We start from the raw sequence: 17,354 nt of genomic DNA on the forward strand, positions 1-17,354 counted from the left end.
AATTATGTTTCACAATTGGCAAGGGTTTTGACATTTTCAATTCCATTTTCAAAGGTCAATTCCACTCATCAAATGGGTCATATTTTTGCGTGTTGATCTAAATATGTAATATGTGCTGGCAATGATAGGTCTATTTTACCATTTTGAACTAGACTATATGTTATAAGGGGGTGGGTTTTTAAGGAAATTGGACTCCCGGACCGTGATTTTCATCAAAAGTTGGTGCCTTGGTATACCCGTATATAAATAATACGAGTGACCCCCTCCAGCAGACGATATACCAACTCTGGAACCATATGAACCCAGTTTGTGTGACTGTATATATGGGCATTGTCAATTTCCACCATCTGGCTTTCTTTACTTCGCACTTTACATGTGTTCGGTCTATTTATGGCAATATTATATCCGGCGCGTGACGACGGAGTATTTTCGAAAACTTTCGAAATGTTCACGTGACGAGACGATTGGATATACAAGCTTGTACTGATTGTGAAATTGAAAATTAATGAGCTGGCACATAAAATCACCTCTCCTGATCATTATCGCTTGTTTGATAGCATTATGGGACATACTAGTATAAGACCGAAAGATGTGAAAAACCTTGCCTTTGAATGAAGAGGCTGGAAACATAGATAATTAGACATCGCAATATAATAAAAAAATACCCATATGTGCTTGCCAAGCGTTGTATTTGGCGGGAGTAAGAGATCTATTTCCGTTTTTGACAAACAAAGGAATTATACTTTTGAAATTCTCCATGATGCTTGTGGTGGCCATTTCGTTACTTTAACGGCGTGCAAACTCCACTAAATTAAACACGTTTAGGGGAATAATTTTCGGGAGTATATCTAAGTTGTTTCGAACTTAGTCTCTACGTGAATATTTATTATTAGGACAGTTTTACTATACTTGTATATTACTCATAACTATCAGTCGATTCAGCACAACCCCGCTGCGTAGTCGCATCAGAGTCCATGCCGGGTCAGCAAAGGTCGCTGGGGTTAACTTTCCCATGGTTGGTATGCCAACCATGTACGCAATCAGTTGCTATACGCCGAAGACTAAAAGGGCGATCAGCGTAAGCCTCGCCTCTTGATAGGCTGTCGATGGCTTCTGCGTTGCCATTTCTGACATACCATACGTATTTTAAGAAACAAACCAGCACGCTATGTAGCTGAACAGATTCATGCCGATCAAATACCACGTAGTAAAATTACAATGGAGCATGCGCAGATCAAACCCAGTGTCATATTTGAATGATATATCAATACAAGCACGTATCTAGCCACTGCGATGATGGTACTTCTGATCAATTATTTGTATCGTAGATTAGTTATACAGTCACGGACATAGCACGAAAGTGTCTAAATTACCCGTCTCCTGAATCGTTTGGGTCTGGTAACATCAACAGAAATATACCCCGAATGGTTGTTGTGACACGCTGACGAAACGTACCACACTGCGTGGAGCAATACTACATCACACGGTATGTATGTACAAACAAATTAGTATCGGACACATCAAATCTTGATGCTTCTATTTGTTTATTTATAATGTTATTTATTAATAACACAAGGCCATTGACCCAAAATATTCACATAATTTGACTATAAATGCAATGTACACATCAAAGCACCGAAAGTGAAAACCTAAACATCGGCTTCGTTTGTGGATAAATATCGTCCAAGACGGCGGATCATATATAATCGAAAGATGGAATAAATTTATATCACCGGGTATAGAAAAACAAACAGAATAAAACAAAATGGTATTCATTTTCCACAGAAGCTTCGCCACAAAGTAAACACTTCGTATTTACATTTATTCTTTCAACGGAACTCACGCATCAGCCGAACTGGGGAATACGCGAGATTGCGTCCTAACCAGATAACAAGTAGGGTAATGTTGGTATGGACGTCAATAGGCACCGTGCTTGTCATTGTACGGTATATTGCCGTTCACTGTGGATAACATATCGTTTCCTGTCATGAAAAGTAAAATCATCGTCGTTACATTTAACAAGGACGGAAATACTTTGAAAAGATTCATTTTATTTTGCGGCACTAGTTTACACTGAAAAGATCAAGCTACCCAGTGTATGTGAATATATTCAACAACCAGAGCAAACTTGATTTGACTCGAGTTAGAAATGTAAAACCCGATCTGCCCCATATTAAAATGGCAGTTTATGTAAATATTACGGCATATTGCATAAATAGACGTTACAAATTACGTTCACCGTTTACACAACTATCGTTTGTTGACGTATTTTCAGAATATAATCGTTTCTCGGAGACAAAATAATCTGACTTCTTTGACTACTGACCTTCAAATAACACCGCACTCGTGATGGAATCTACTAAAACAATCCGGCAATTATCACATGTATGTCAATCAGTTTACTTGTTTATTTGAAATGAATTATGTTGACAATTGTTTATGTACGCAGTATAAACATTCTCAGACTCCGTGTGGTACTTGCGTGGTTGAAAATGTGTTTGTATGTGATGAATCGTGATGAATAACATTATATATTTTCAAACACGCATTGTACGACGACTTTTTGACTTTAATGGTGTTTAACAGTAATTGTACATTTCTAAGTCATAAAATGTAGGTTCATATATGTCATGCTTTGCAAGCGATTCGCTCTAAAATTGTCGGCGAACAAAGTCCGACACGTGGATTTTTCATAATTTTCATTTGCGTAATTAGTAAATTAAAGATGAAATGCACCTTTTATGCATTATTTTTATTGAATTTCACAATTTTGAGAATTACTACTCTGTTTTCCGTTGAATATGCTTAAAACAGATCGTGAATAATTCTTTTACTGAAAAATGTTAATTTTTAGAACTTTATTTACGTAACTGTATTTCTTTTACATAATGCAGAATGTTCTCATCCAAACAGTTTTTCCATACGTAACTTATGACTTGAAATCGAAACAAATCAAAGTTTATGACAAGTTTGACGCAACGTGGGCGACTAAGCAAATTAACCGTTTATTTTTGGGTAACAAGAAATTACATTTTTATAAAAAGCTTCTTCGATTGTTTTGACATGTTCATCACAGTGTGTTTCTCCTCAGAGCGGCATCTGTATTGTTGATATCTTAAGCAGCATAAAAAATATCAATTTATGCAAATCCTCGGAATACTATGTATTAATCGTTTTGTAAAAATGAAGGCCAATGTAAACCTATCCCGACACCGTTATCATTCAGTGATACAAGTTAAATGCATTCGGGCTAATTTGTTATTTCAGACAAAAATCAAATCCATTTCTAATCATGCAACATAAAAATAACCACATTTTTATTGGATTTCTTATCAAGCTTGCTGAAAACACATATAAGTATATTCACCATTTATTAGGTTATATAAAACGCGTTTTTGTGTTTTATCATGGTATCTAGAAATGTTGGTTGCTTACACGCGGACTCCGTAAATTGACATGATCATTAATTTGCACGATATTAGCCTACATTTTACCACACCTAAAATCTGTCGACTGAAGCCACTCAAGTGATCAAGTATTGTTATTCACTGTTAGTTGCAAATGTAACCAATGGTTATTGTACTGATACATTTCATCAAAATAATGGATGTTTCATTTCCGTTATAATTGCAATCTTGCTGACGGCGATACGTGCGTGTGTTAACGCATTGTCATGTTTCAAGCAGTTATGAACTTCTGTCTTTCTCACAGATTTGAATATTATATGATAATACACCTGATGGATTAACGCATAGAATCAACCATTTAACATTTTTTGGGTCAGTTTCAGAGTAAATTTTGATTACGAAATTTCAACAAAATCGGTGTGAGTGACCCCCCCCCCCCAAAAAAAAAATCGGCCGAACTAAAATTAAATACCAGCGGGATTTGAATACTGGCTGCCGTTCAAAAAATAATCGCTGGTAAATTATATGTACATGTTGACAATTGCAAAGTCCTAAGCTTCCGTGTCGCAGAGCAAAATAATGTGTTGTAAATGTTACCCCCCATTAATGGGATCGTTGCGTTTCACTGACGTCATGTTGTGACACCTTGCGATACCCATGTAAAAACACGTCAGTTACATTGATGACCTTGTGAATTAGGTCTAGTAAGACAGTAGTTTCAGTATTTTTAACGTGTTATTATAGCTCCTGTGCACGTGTAGAAACGAACCAACGTGAGTAATCCGAGAAAATCCTTGAAAGAAGGAATGCCTTTACAATTATTATAGTAGTGACTAATAAGAAACGTGCAACTCGTGTATAACAAATGATTAACAGAGGACAGATATAGTATTAGTTGTTCCGGAACTGAATTTCTCCAAAACCATCGACTCGGTTTTTAAGGGATATGGTGTTTACGCCGCGTCGTGTCCGACATAGGTTCCATGCGACATACGCGACGCGTGTGCAAACACTTTGTTTAAAGCGCTTCCTTATTTCTATCAATTCCTCGCCCGTATGTAAACCCGTTTTACGAAAAAAGTTCAGCTGATTGGGTAATATACCACACGGATTTGAACTTTCTGAATAGATTGTCTGGAACCACAATTCGCGAAAGGTTGATTACTAACACTTTAACCTACGCAATCAATGTACATACACAACCATTACGATCTAAATGCAAATGAAACCATCTATCAACATTTATTAGCCAGAGGCTATGTGATAACATGGCCACCAAGGGATATAAAAGCCACTCATTTGTGAGCGGCAGTGCAATTATTTTTTACATTTTGTATATAATAAAAAACAGCAGTATTCATAAGATCATGATAAGATGAACTAATGACCACGCCAGTACGCATGCGCTCTGTATATACAGTACCTAATCCGCAGCTCACGCACACTCGTATTTTCACTGTCGCATCTAATGAACCCTGCCATGTTAACTTCCAAAAACGAAAACTCATACCCTGCTGTTTTTATTAGGATGTACATACTGTCAAAACAAAATTATTTGAAGTCACCGTCGTTACCTGTTTAATGAAAGAATTAACAAAATTATCACGTTCATTTTTTCGACATCATCATTTTATTGGTAAAACACAATTAACACTTTAGATTGTACATATTTACACCACATCTTATTCAATACTACTCCTACTGTGATCTGTTGACACAGACGACCATTATGAGGACGACAAACGCAGTTGCAAGACACAAAGACACAATTATAGTGCATAAGTCCGACTTTAACAATTTGCGCAATTTTGCATGTTACTAATGGATACGTGCACACGAAAAACTATTAACTCACTGGAATACACTAAAATTAACTATACTAATATGCCTTCATTTCACGCAGCACAATTTAGAGTTATAAAGAAATAATTGCACCATAGAAATAAAATTGCCTTTTTCACTTATCCCAATGGCATCCATAATTATAATAAAAACATGAAAAAGAAGATATAATCTTCAATTCAGCCCGAATCGACTTAAACATTCCTATACCGTGTAATAATTATGGTAAGAAGGGATATATTTATTCAATTTTACACTATCATTTGACTCATTCTATTGCCTTAGGCCAGCTACTTCCTCATACGACGATTCTTACAATGTTAGAATGTTTAGATTAACACTACCTCGATGGTTTGAATATATAGATTAATGTTATATTAATTTTGTGCACTAGCGAATAATCTCATGTAAACCGATACGACTACCGAGCTACAGCCCCTGCTGGGCTTTCAATGTGACATGATCTCCCAACAGCTGTGTTTCGGAATTATAACCGGATGCCGAGTCAGCAAAATTGTGTCACGAACACAACATATGTGATATGTGATGCTACATGATATCCAATCAATAACATTACAGACAGACAGACATGACTTGTATCTAGCACATTGCGCAACGTACAATTAGATTACCTTGAACCCCAACGCTATTAACATACTATTCCAATTTGCTCTTTGAAAACAAGAGAAAGTCACAAGAAAAAAAAACTCGCAAAAAAGACTCGTTCAAACTAGAGAAAAGAAGCTCGCCACATCGTAAAATTAATTAAAAAATGTGAAAAAATGATGTTTGCACATTTGAATTCGAAAATAATAATGTATTTCATAAATTAACTACGAGGAAAAATATACCGTAATAAGTACAATCAAGTTTCGAACCCCAAATCACTGTAAAACTGAACCAAAGGCCGAGTTATATGTGATTCCAAACTTTAACTTTAATTACTCCCCTAAATGGAAGTTTAGAGCGTTCCTGTCTTATGTAATTAAAAATAGCGTTCCTATGACAACACAATTAAACCTAGTAACTATCTATCTGTTTTCATTCAACACTTACAAAAAACACACCATCCACTGTCTTTTTCAAGCGACGTCATTTATGCATGGCTCACGACCGCGGGTAACACTGTTCCATATCACTACGTTCTATATCACTACTTGAAAACACTCGTTGGCCAAACGAGTGTTGGTTACCCTCTGGTTATTACCAGGATATTCACGAGAAATCAATCACCCTTTCGTGATGTTACAATGTAAAAGAAATGGATTGTCACACTCGAAACGGAACGGAACGGAGTTATATGACAATGAGCAGCGGACAATGCTAACCGAAAACACTCATATAATATCAAATAAAAAACACCAGTTGGCGAGCGTACGAAGCCTGATGACATTTACTAGGTTTACACAGCAGCATTTTAGCGGAGCTAATACTGTTCCTTCTGCCTATTAAAACCGTGCGTGTACACAGTTGGGCCGTATTATAATTACAAATTATATCGACTCCTCATGTGCTATGATTTGAATGGAACGTAATTTGATGAAGTCGATGGAGGGCGTGATTTCGGCCCCTGTCCGTTTATACAGTCATGGCTATCCATATCGGAGCCAAGCTCCGAGAATTTATCGAAGCCGAATTCGGCTTGAGCTGGTCTTTTCCCACAGGATACTGTTAATTATATTTGAACATACAAGAATCTGTGTTGTCTCCGTGTTGTCGCTTCCGGTGAAGGGTTTTTGCTTGGGAAATACAACGGTTTTATATCGACTAATTACTATGTTTGATTGACAACAACACATAAATAAAGCCAAACAAAACAAGCAATCTTATTTATAATTTACATGCACTCACTACTTTGTATCATTTGCATAAATTTCAAATTTTGCACGAAATTGATTATTTGAAAACGAATGCGCATTTGTGAATTGCAACATTGCGCGCTGCCAAAACAATAAATCATATGCAAATGGACTATGCGCATTGAATATCCATTACAGACACGAAAGCACATTTAAAATGGAATTCGGACATCAATGAAATATATAAAACTTCAGTCACAATAATTTATTGCTTGTGATGTCACGTTATTATAGTGACCCAATAATGATTTATATCGTTGTTAGAGGTCGTCGTCTACTCTCCGACATATTCCTAACAACGGCCGACATCTGACTCACAGTCAATCCTTACTCGGTTGGACATTAATCATGATCGCAGTTACTGGAAAGAAGACACAAACTAATCCATTTAATATGTCTTTGAATATATCAGATAGAATTGAAATTAATTCAATTTAAGTCGATCAGCAGTAATGTGTTCCATAACACATGTCATCATTACGAAAAAAATAATTCACATGAGTATATCAAAATTTCAGTTATTTGTGGATTTGCATTTTTCTGATATATTAATGACGTGTCTATGCATAATGTCAGTTGTCAGATAATACCACGATACAGACTTCCCATTTTGCCAATGTGAAAATCTTTCTTTTTTATTCAGAAAAATACAGTATTTTCACCAAGTATAATCATATTTGTTAAAGTTATTGTTCAATATGAGTTGTTGAACACACTACATAGTTTGTAATTTCATTCAGCTTCTTTCAGTCTTAATTCAAGACAAATAAAATGCTAAAATATAGAGAATATAAAAAATAACAAACCGTTTGTATTATTCTTGTGTAGTCGGTAAGCATGACAACAATTTAGTTATTCTTAATATATTTCTGAATTTTCTCAAAAAAACTTGTTTCCATTTTTTTCGAAAAAAACGAAAGACTTTCACAATGTTGAAAACGGAAAGTCTTTATCGTAGTATAGTGTTAGATGTTATCACATCATAACCACGGCTTTGTTAGGTGACCATTTAGAATTACGAATATTTAATTTTCTCAAAATGGCGATAACGTCTATGCAATAGACTGTTGCATCATGTCGTCTTTGTTTACATATTTACCAACCAAGCCTTATACAAAATATCGATCACTGATCAGCACTAGCTAACGATTTTTTGGGATAATGTTGTCGATAAATAGATTTAAAAGGAAAACATACATATATATTTAATAACAACGACAACGAACAACAGCGTCTAATTGGCAAATGTATTTACTTTCAGAAACATGAATTGAAAGTTTCGAAAGAGTTTCAGTATTTTACGTTTTTATGCTAATTTTGGAATCTATGTATTTGAGAAATTTGGTTATATTTGTGTTTTCATATTAAAATCACCCAATCACTGAATTTTTCAAGTTTATCAGAACTATTGAACTATCAAATTTCTACAGCCAAGCAAAGTGAATTCATAAATGATAAACATAAACTTGATATAAATAAATAAGATTGTAACCGCGGCGATTACAATACGCATATGTAACGCCGAAAAAAAAAACACACGAAAAAATACAACATCGTTTGTTTACAGCTAATTCGATTGTGACTCTTTATAGAATCAGGAGTAAACACTGGATAAATATAATGAATATAATACCACGCTTTTCCTACTCAACTATTAAGTGTTCTGTGAATCGTCGACCGATAGTGCAAACTTACAAACTGTCGTCTTCACGTTTCGTTATCAGTAGATTACACATTCCGCGACGAAAAATGTAGCGAAATAAGCATTTTGGCTCATAACACTATCAAATCGGTGCATATATCGACTGTGTGCTTGTTTAGTTTACAAAAAAAACATAGTTGATGCCGTGCCGATTAACTCGTCAAAAATAGACCTTTCGCATGTCACCAAGGAAGCTCCGCCAGACCGAGAGAGTCTACTTGTTAGTTCAACGGGGAACGTTTGTCTAGGTTGCAACATGGCTGCCAATATCTATTCAACGATGCTCTCCAAAGGTACATTGTTTGTATTTTGTTTAAATCCTTTGACATATCGGGTAATACTTGCACTGCAATAAATGCAAATAATTTCCACATCAGAAGTTTGTTGCGATAGCCGAACATCATCAAACAGTTCAGAACAGATTCGGTTGCAATTAACTTATTATCTCATAGTGTCAGCAAAATACACACAGGAATTTCTGTAGTAGTTGTAGCTTCCAGAATTGAGTTTTTTAAGTTACTAAAAATTGAAGTACTTAAAAAAAAATACGACGCGTTATCACATGATGTGTTGTGTAACTACGCGGTTATAATGTCTTCCCTGATAAAATATTTCACTCTCGACAGTAATTTAATCAAGCAAGCAATATAACGGGGAAAGTTCGCACGCATTTTAATGTTCCAACGATAATCCGGATGGTGTTTATTAAACACACTGACGAACTTTCGTTTTCATCAGACCAGTCCAGACGTGACATTCCAACGGATTTGCCACAATCTATTTAGTTATAATGATCTAATTTTACGACTCGCGTAATATTATCACTTGTAAGTCTAATCAGTAGGACATTGTTTTATTCATGCAGCAAGTGACCGCTTTGTCGATTAAAAGTGACGTGATTGAAAGTATTCAACAAATTACGAGTCAACGTCGTATATATTATATGATCAAAGTTAACCACCCCATGAATGCATTAAATATGCAGAGCGCGCCCGGGATCTCAAAATACCGGAACTGTCCAACTGATATTTGACATATCACCCCGCTTCAAATGAAATTAACTAAAAAACGATCACCAAAAATCCAACAGGCTACTTAAGATCAGGATTTCAAACTATTTTACGGATCAATACCACAGTAACATTATCTTCGTTTCAGTATACTGAATGACATACAGGTCGGCTTAAACATGTTTTAGTTCCAGACAAATATCGCTATTTGGCGGAAGTCGGGTATTAATTCGTTATCTCAGAATGTCTACTATGTAGAATTTTAAGAGACTCGTGTCTGGCATATCATTCTTACTGTAAAATCATAACGAGTACAACTAAATATAAGTATAACACGATATAAATACACATTAATTAAGATGTTGTTAGTTTGGCGTAATTCTCTCGAACCCCTATCTCACTGTCATGATGTAACAGACATAAACTACTAGACTGTTGCTATTGACGCGCACACTGTTTTTCAATCGCACACGAAATAGGTCTAACGTATAGCGCATATTACATGACAAATGTCATATTGTAAACTAATCATGCAATCAAAGAATCAGACTGATCGCGACAAAGGACGCCGTGACGGTATATAAATAACCGTACCAGATATCGTGTGACTGACTTGGTATTTAATATCGTTGTAATTATATTAAAATGATGGAATTTATACTGGTGATGGAACTTTTCACAACTGCTGTTGTCGCCCGGAGCAATTCTCTACATCTCACATTATACCTGACTATAATGCTACCGTAAACACAAAGTGCGTATTGCGAGACTCGAGGGATTAAGCAACACATGCAACACATTGTACATCCACACAATGCATATATCTACAAATAAAGGCACATGTATACTTGTGTATTCTATGTTAAACCATGATATCGTATGTACGTTTTATCGTGGGAGATTCATTGTTTTGACCCATAGTTGCGATGTTATAGTTACAAGTCGGTGATGCGGATGTGAATAAAAAAACGACACGTGTGTTCATCTATTTCTGTGCACATCTCACTATGAGGCGTTTATCAAAATAATTACTGTCAGTATGTAATTTCGAGTTAGTAGAAATATCTCGACAACTAAAATAAAACCAGACTTGAATAGATCACAATACGCTGTATTTCATGTCTTCACGTGCGTCTTAAAAAAGACCAATCATTGAGAACAGATGTTTTTTTTCAAAATGTGCAACGCATTCGGTCAGCAGAGCATACTTTATCACTAGTGTCTAAGTAGTTACATGCTGTAAAATATTCAACTTAAGTATCTTCATTTTTTCCCTAATGTGTGTTTATGTATTCAGTACATATTGTAGATAACCGTGATCACATGGATATCCTGTGTGTAAGGTACGAATGTATTTACAACCAAGAGAGAAATGTAATCATATGCGTTGAAATGCAACTATTTATTATTATATATTACTTATTTCTTTTATAGATGAAACAAGATGGCTTGCTGTAGCACCGTGAAAACCGAAGACCTTGACCAGAATTTCCTACAGTGTGCTTTCTGCATAGAGCGACTGAGAAAACCCAAAATCCTGCCCTGCCTTCACACCTTTTGCGAGGTGTGCCTGGGGCAATGGGTGAGAAAAAATGTCGGCAAACTGATATGCCCAGTATGCCGAAATGAGTACCCGCTTCCCGAAAAGGGTATAATGGGACTCCCAGACAATTTCTTCATAAACAACATGATAGATTTTCTGGAGGCCAGAAAAAACGGGAAGGCAGCCAGTTCAGTTCCATGTCATGGCTGCGAAAAAGGAGCCGTAACATACTGTTCTGACTGTACCGAGTTTCTGTGTTCTGACTGCTCGCATGCACACCGTAGATTAAAAGTAACGCGACTGCACCGGCAACTGTCTATGGAAGAGTACCAGGCTTCACCTCATGAGCCACCAGTTGAAATGTTGCGCCCAGTATACTGCTCTATTCATAAATGCAACGAGATAGAATTCTACTGTGAGACATGCGATGTTCCAATATGTCTTAAATGCACCGTGATCGAGCACAGGGTACCAGAGCACAAACACCAATATTGCAGAGACGCCGTTGAAAAGCAGAGACCCATATTGGAAAAGCTACTTCATCATGCTCAAGAAAAAATTCCAACACTTGAGGGTGCACTGGACAATGTTAAATTCGTCCTTCAACAGCTCGACAGTGAAAAAGAGGCAGCCGAAGAAAGAATACGTGAGCAGAAAAGAAGCCTTGTATCCACGATTGAACAGAAAGAACAGACTCTTCTACAAGACTTAGAAGATACCTATAATGGTAAAAAGAAAATATTGGAAGCCCAGCAAGATGGGTTGATGCTCGGTTTGGGAAATGTTAATAGTGGATGCGAGTTTACAGAAAACTTGCTAAAATATGGCAATGAGTTAGCACTGCTTGCCGTTAAGAAACAAGCGCTGCAAAGGATGCAAGACCTAATTAAGATGGAACTCAATCCACGACCAGAAGAAAATGCCTGCATACAATTCACCCCAAACGATGCCCTCATATATGGCGTACGTACACAAGAGTTCGGAACCTTGCTTAGAGGCAACGCAGTCGCTGGAATCTCAACAGTCAATGCTGAAATCCCCCAGATAGCAACTGTTGATCAACAACAAACGCTGGTGTTGACTACAAAAGATCGCAATGGTAAAGATGTTAACCAGGGTGGAGCTATTGTCACCTCTAAGATCAGATCACCAGATGGAGGCGTTGCTATGACGAAGGTCACAGATAATAAAGACGGCACCTATAGTATCACATACCGCACAAACAAAGAAGGCACTTACAACCTATTTGTCTCGGTTTTTGGTCAACAAGTTAAGGGAAGCCCATTTTCTATTGAAGCCAGTCACCCTAAGAAGGTATGCTTAGAGTTCGGGGTGCGGGGAAAGGGTATTGGGCATGTCAAAGAGCCATGGGGAGTATCAGTGTCATCAAAATCTGGTGATATAGTAGTTGCCGATTCTGGAAACAGCCGAATCCAAGTATTTGATAAGTTAGGCCATTTTAAAAGAGATTTCAGGTTCTGCGGATTTGATAAGAAATTTGATCCACTCGATGTTGCTGTTACTGATAATGACCAGGTAGTCATCTCCGACTATGCCAACAAGCAGATAATAATAAGTGATATTAGTGGGCGAATGATTCGTACATTTGGTAGTGAACGACTAAAGTGGCCTTGGGGAGTTGCAGTCAACAGTTATGGTGACATCCATGTGGTTGACTACGAAGAACACTGTCTGACGATATTCGACTGTGATGGCGTTCATCTCAATACTATTGGATGCAAAGGTCATGCACAAGGGCAGTTTCGTAACCCAATCTGTGTTGCTATCAATAGCAAAGATGACATCATCATATCTGATCGTGAGAATTCTAGGATCCAGATCTTTGATGAAGAAGGCAACTTTCTACACCTATTCCAAGCACCAGGCGAAGAGGAAGGCCAGTTCAAATACCCAACTGGCGTCGCTGTTGATTCCCATGACAACATCATTGTTTGTGATGACTGGAATAACCGAGTCCAGATGTTCCGACCAGATGGTGTCTTTATTCGCCGCATTGACAGTGATAATGATGGCCTCAGATACCCTGACGGAGTTACAGTCACACCAGATGAAAAAGTGGTGGTCTGTGATTATGGAAACGACTGCCTGAAAGTCTTTGACTGCAACAGCCTCATGAAACCTCGCTCTCAAGTCTTTGTGATGTTGAATGAAGGTGGTGCTTCAAAAAGAGTCACAACATCTATGCCAAGATTATTTGTGAATTAGGACTATTACCAAATCAATCAATGTTGAATACACGTAATACAATTTACAATTTTCTGGACTATGTGTGAAACTTTCGATTGTAACCAAAGACTATTTGCCAATTTGATGATAACAGATAACAAATCTCAGTGGGAAATGACATTGGAATATATGGCACATAGTGAGAGATATATTTAAATAGGAAGTTGGAATAATATAGCCAAGTTATGATAGTTATAGTGAAATAGTAAACTAATTAATTATGGATCTTGTGTAGTTCTGGGATATTTTTCCAACTGAAAAAAAGTAACGTATTTTATAATTATTTAGATTTTTTGAAAATATGTTCTACATTTGGCAGTGTGCATCTAACGATGCCTAAATCAAAAATATAATTTTCGGATCCCACAAACTTTGCTTGTATCGCAGGTTTTATATAACTGCAAACCCGTCTTTGAATGATAACATAATGGTGTTGCGGTTATTTGAAAATCAGATGCTCTCAATGGTTGAATAGAGTAGCTATTGACCAGTTACAGATGTTACACCGCCAACGTTTATAGTATCGTTCAATACTACGTCAATATATAACAAATCTCGGCGGTAGTGATTTAATAATAATATAATTATATATTTTTTAAGGTTGAACAAATTCTATTTATTTGCCCGTGTATCGAGTGATGGATAACTAGATAGAGCATGTGTTTATTTGTGACGCACTGACGTTTTTGACAAAACAGAAAAAAGTTAATCAACCTGTTTTTCTGTCGTTCTCCCTTGAAATATTAAAAGAATGTACACGGAATCTCAAACTGACGTATTTCGTTATCAATACGTACATATCTAGTGACGTAATATCGAATTTGCATAAGCATATATTCTGGATAGAAAAAAGGAACAGTTAAACAACATAAATCAGCATATTTTATCTGGATAATAACACTTCTAACCATCTGACGCTTTAGTCTCAGATACTCTAACATGTGCGATCACATATACCAATTAAAAGTATACAATTGTATTACTGTCAACATAGCACACACATTTCATTAATTTTTATAAGTATTTATAGATTTTACAAGCAGTTGAATCTTACCAGTCAATACCAAAGCGCAGCAATCTACAATGTCTTTTCGAAATGTTTCAATGTTATTTCATCAGCCAACATAAACCTATTCAGTTTGAATTATGAAATTTATAAATATTCATAAAACAAAAAAATACGTTAAAATACATCTGAAAAAACATGAGGCGATAAAACGTTTGTGAATGACAGTAACACAATGCACTTTGTATCAGCGTGTTATGGACAATGGTATAATTTACCTGCTCTGATATTATATCTCTTCGAAAATCTTATTGCTTTGTACTGTAAGTTATATCACTTTGTTGCACGTCCCAAACGTGCAGCCACATTATTAGAAAATGACTTATTAAAACAATTCCTTAAGATCGATGCACAAACAAAAGAACTATTCATGGTTAACGATCCTTATTTAGACAACATCTCCACTACAATTATTTTACGTTAAGAAATACTGGTCATTCTAATTTCCAAATTTACAGATGAGCGTGTTTTAGCATTGGACGTAATGCGCATTACTTAAATGAAAACGACTGTGATACGATAACCAAGATGTTCTTTTCCAGTGCACGCATGCGCATATATTCTACATTTTCCGAATTTCACGATATTATAAATGGATAAAGAACCCGGATGACGATGCTGGTTAACATAATAAGTTCCATTCCGTCTCGCCAATTATTAGGCATATCGTCGTCCTTATCCTGTTTTCACATAATAATGGGCTCTGTGTTAGTTCGTTATTTGGCTAACACATAACATTACAAAAAAGTAACGTCTTCTTAAAAAAACAAAACATATACACTTAGTAGGAAATAAATGTAAGTTGAAACCTCAAATAAGTAATGACATTATGTAATCCATTCCGGCATGATGTAATTATATTTATTTTTATCCACGCAGCTGTACATACACGCCAATGAAATATGTCCAACAGGAATTCCATGTGTACGAAATAACAAAACTACAGTCTACTAAACGACTATCTTGGATTGTGAAAACATGTGCCCCGTTTGAATGACAGACATATTGAAACTCTGACTTTTAGTTAGATGCATCAACTAGCAGTAACATATGCTTTTCTATGCGCTTAAGAATTTTAAACTATACACTAGTATCTACTATAGAAGATGAATGATTCCGTAGGCAGAAATTATTGGTTCCTGCGATTTGAGTATTTGTACAATTTCAACAATAACTCTTTGATATGATTGTACTATGTTTGTTACTCATTTTCTACTTTGTAACTAAACTGTCACTTGGTGTGCTCACATAGTTCAACTCATTCAATTGATTGTACAGTTATACCGTAGTAATTGCATTTCTTGTATAGAAAAGTCTCCGAAGATGATTCACTCGTCCACAGTACCCCGGTAAATGCACATAGTTTACGGCGAGACCGAAGATGTGTGTAGTAAAATATTCGTCCCAGATATTACTGACTGGCCAAAATCATGTATATTACAGAAATTAAAAGCAAAATATGTGAAAAAAGATATCTAATCACCTCTGGAAACGTTTTTTGGTAGTTTATCATTTATTTTTAGAATTGATATTCAAACTACAATGCTATGTAATAAATGGTTAGGTTATATCGCCGAATACACGGCATCGTAAATGCTATGGAAACATGTACAGCGTGCGTGGTTCGAACCGATGTTCGCATACAGCACCAACTAGCCTACCACTCAGCCACGGGCATAATGCTGCACCATTACCCCCGCGAGGTTCATTATCTGTACAGCCAGATCATTTCCTATTTTTGTTAATTATCTAGACACTGTAAGCAGTTATGTATATTTTATTTTCTGAATCTTGTAGTTTTGTGAGAAAGGATAGCACCTGGCTAAGATATAAAGCTTATCTTTACTTATTTGTTTGCTTGTGCACTTACACCACATGAAAAGATGAACTTGAACGTGGTGAGTTTAAACCCATCGCACACTGCCCGACTTGAGCCACCTAAACTTTCTTATTACATCTCAACACACCATGAATAATTGTAGCAGTGTACTCAGTGACCCTAAAACTATGAATATAAAGATTTAACCGGGATCGAGTCAGATCGGTTAAGATTTGAATATGTTGAAACGTCCAGAGTCGTTGACGGTGCGATATCGATTTAGTCCACCTGGTTGCGCCACTTTTTTTTCAAGAAGGCGGAATTCTGAACGTAAACAAATACGCAATTTTTGCACCTTAGCAAGTTGTTTTATTATTCTCTCCAACCATCTCTTCATTCATTATTTTGCTTTGTTCTGCAGCCGTATGTTGGTTTTGTAATAGAATGAACAGTTTGTCCACCGCATTTTGAAATAAAGATGTCCACACGAAGTGTGATATTCGTGTTTTGTAATATGTATAGTTTACACATATCTTTCAAATACGTCACTCAACTCATATGCACATACGTTATTTCCAATACAAAAATAATGATTTGTTTTGATTGTTAATCGTATTATTATTTTATAACTCTAGCACAAGTGGAATTACTAAAATAATCGGATTTACAAAGATTATTCACATAATTTAGATATAAAAAGCGATGACACAATTTCGATTGATATTTTTTCAATCATTTTGTTATATTCTGTTATTATTTATGCATTTATTTCATCTACATGTACCACCCGCTCTCCAGTGAGGCATGTTATAACTATAGCAATGAAACGCCAAGATCGGCTCGCGGTTTAAGTCACACC

General features: G+C 36.1%; 1 protein-coding gene across 1 annotated transcript; it reads left to right on the plus strand.

Annotated features, from left to right (window-relative positions):
* The first annotated feature begins 1,285 nt into the window (after positions 1 to 1,285).
* LOC100378574 (tripartite motif-containing protein 2-like) lies at positions 1,286 to 16,992 on the plus strand. Its single transcript, XM_085499184.1, has 2 exons — positions 1,286 to 1,486; positions 11,255 to 16,992. The coding sequence occupies exon 2, from the start codon at positions 11,265 to 11,267 to the stop codon at positions 13,587 to 13,589; it is 2,325 nt and encodes a 774-aa protein (XP_085355310.1). The 5' UTR covers positions 1,286 to 1,486; positions 11,255 to 11,264; the 3' UTR covers positions 13,590 to 16,992.
* The last annotated feature ends 362 nt before the right edge of the window (positions 16,993 to 17,354 follow it).

This window comes from Saccoglossus kowalevskii, chromosome 1 (assembly GCF_978046115.1).
Source record: "Saccoglossus kowalevskii chromosome 1, keSacKowa6.1, whole genome shotgun sequence".
In the NCBI taxonomy this organism is placed as follows: Eukaryota; Metazoa; Hemichordata; class Enteropneusta; family Harrimaniidae; genus Saccoglossus; species Saccoglossus kowalevskii.

What these genes read in the sequence shown, in the direction of transcription:
- LOC100378574 (XM_085499184.1), top strand. Translation starts at nt 11,265, where the DNA reads ATGGCTTGCTGTAGCACCGTGAAAACCGAAGACCTTGACCAGAATTTC.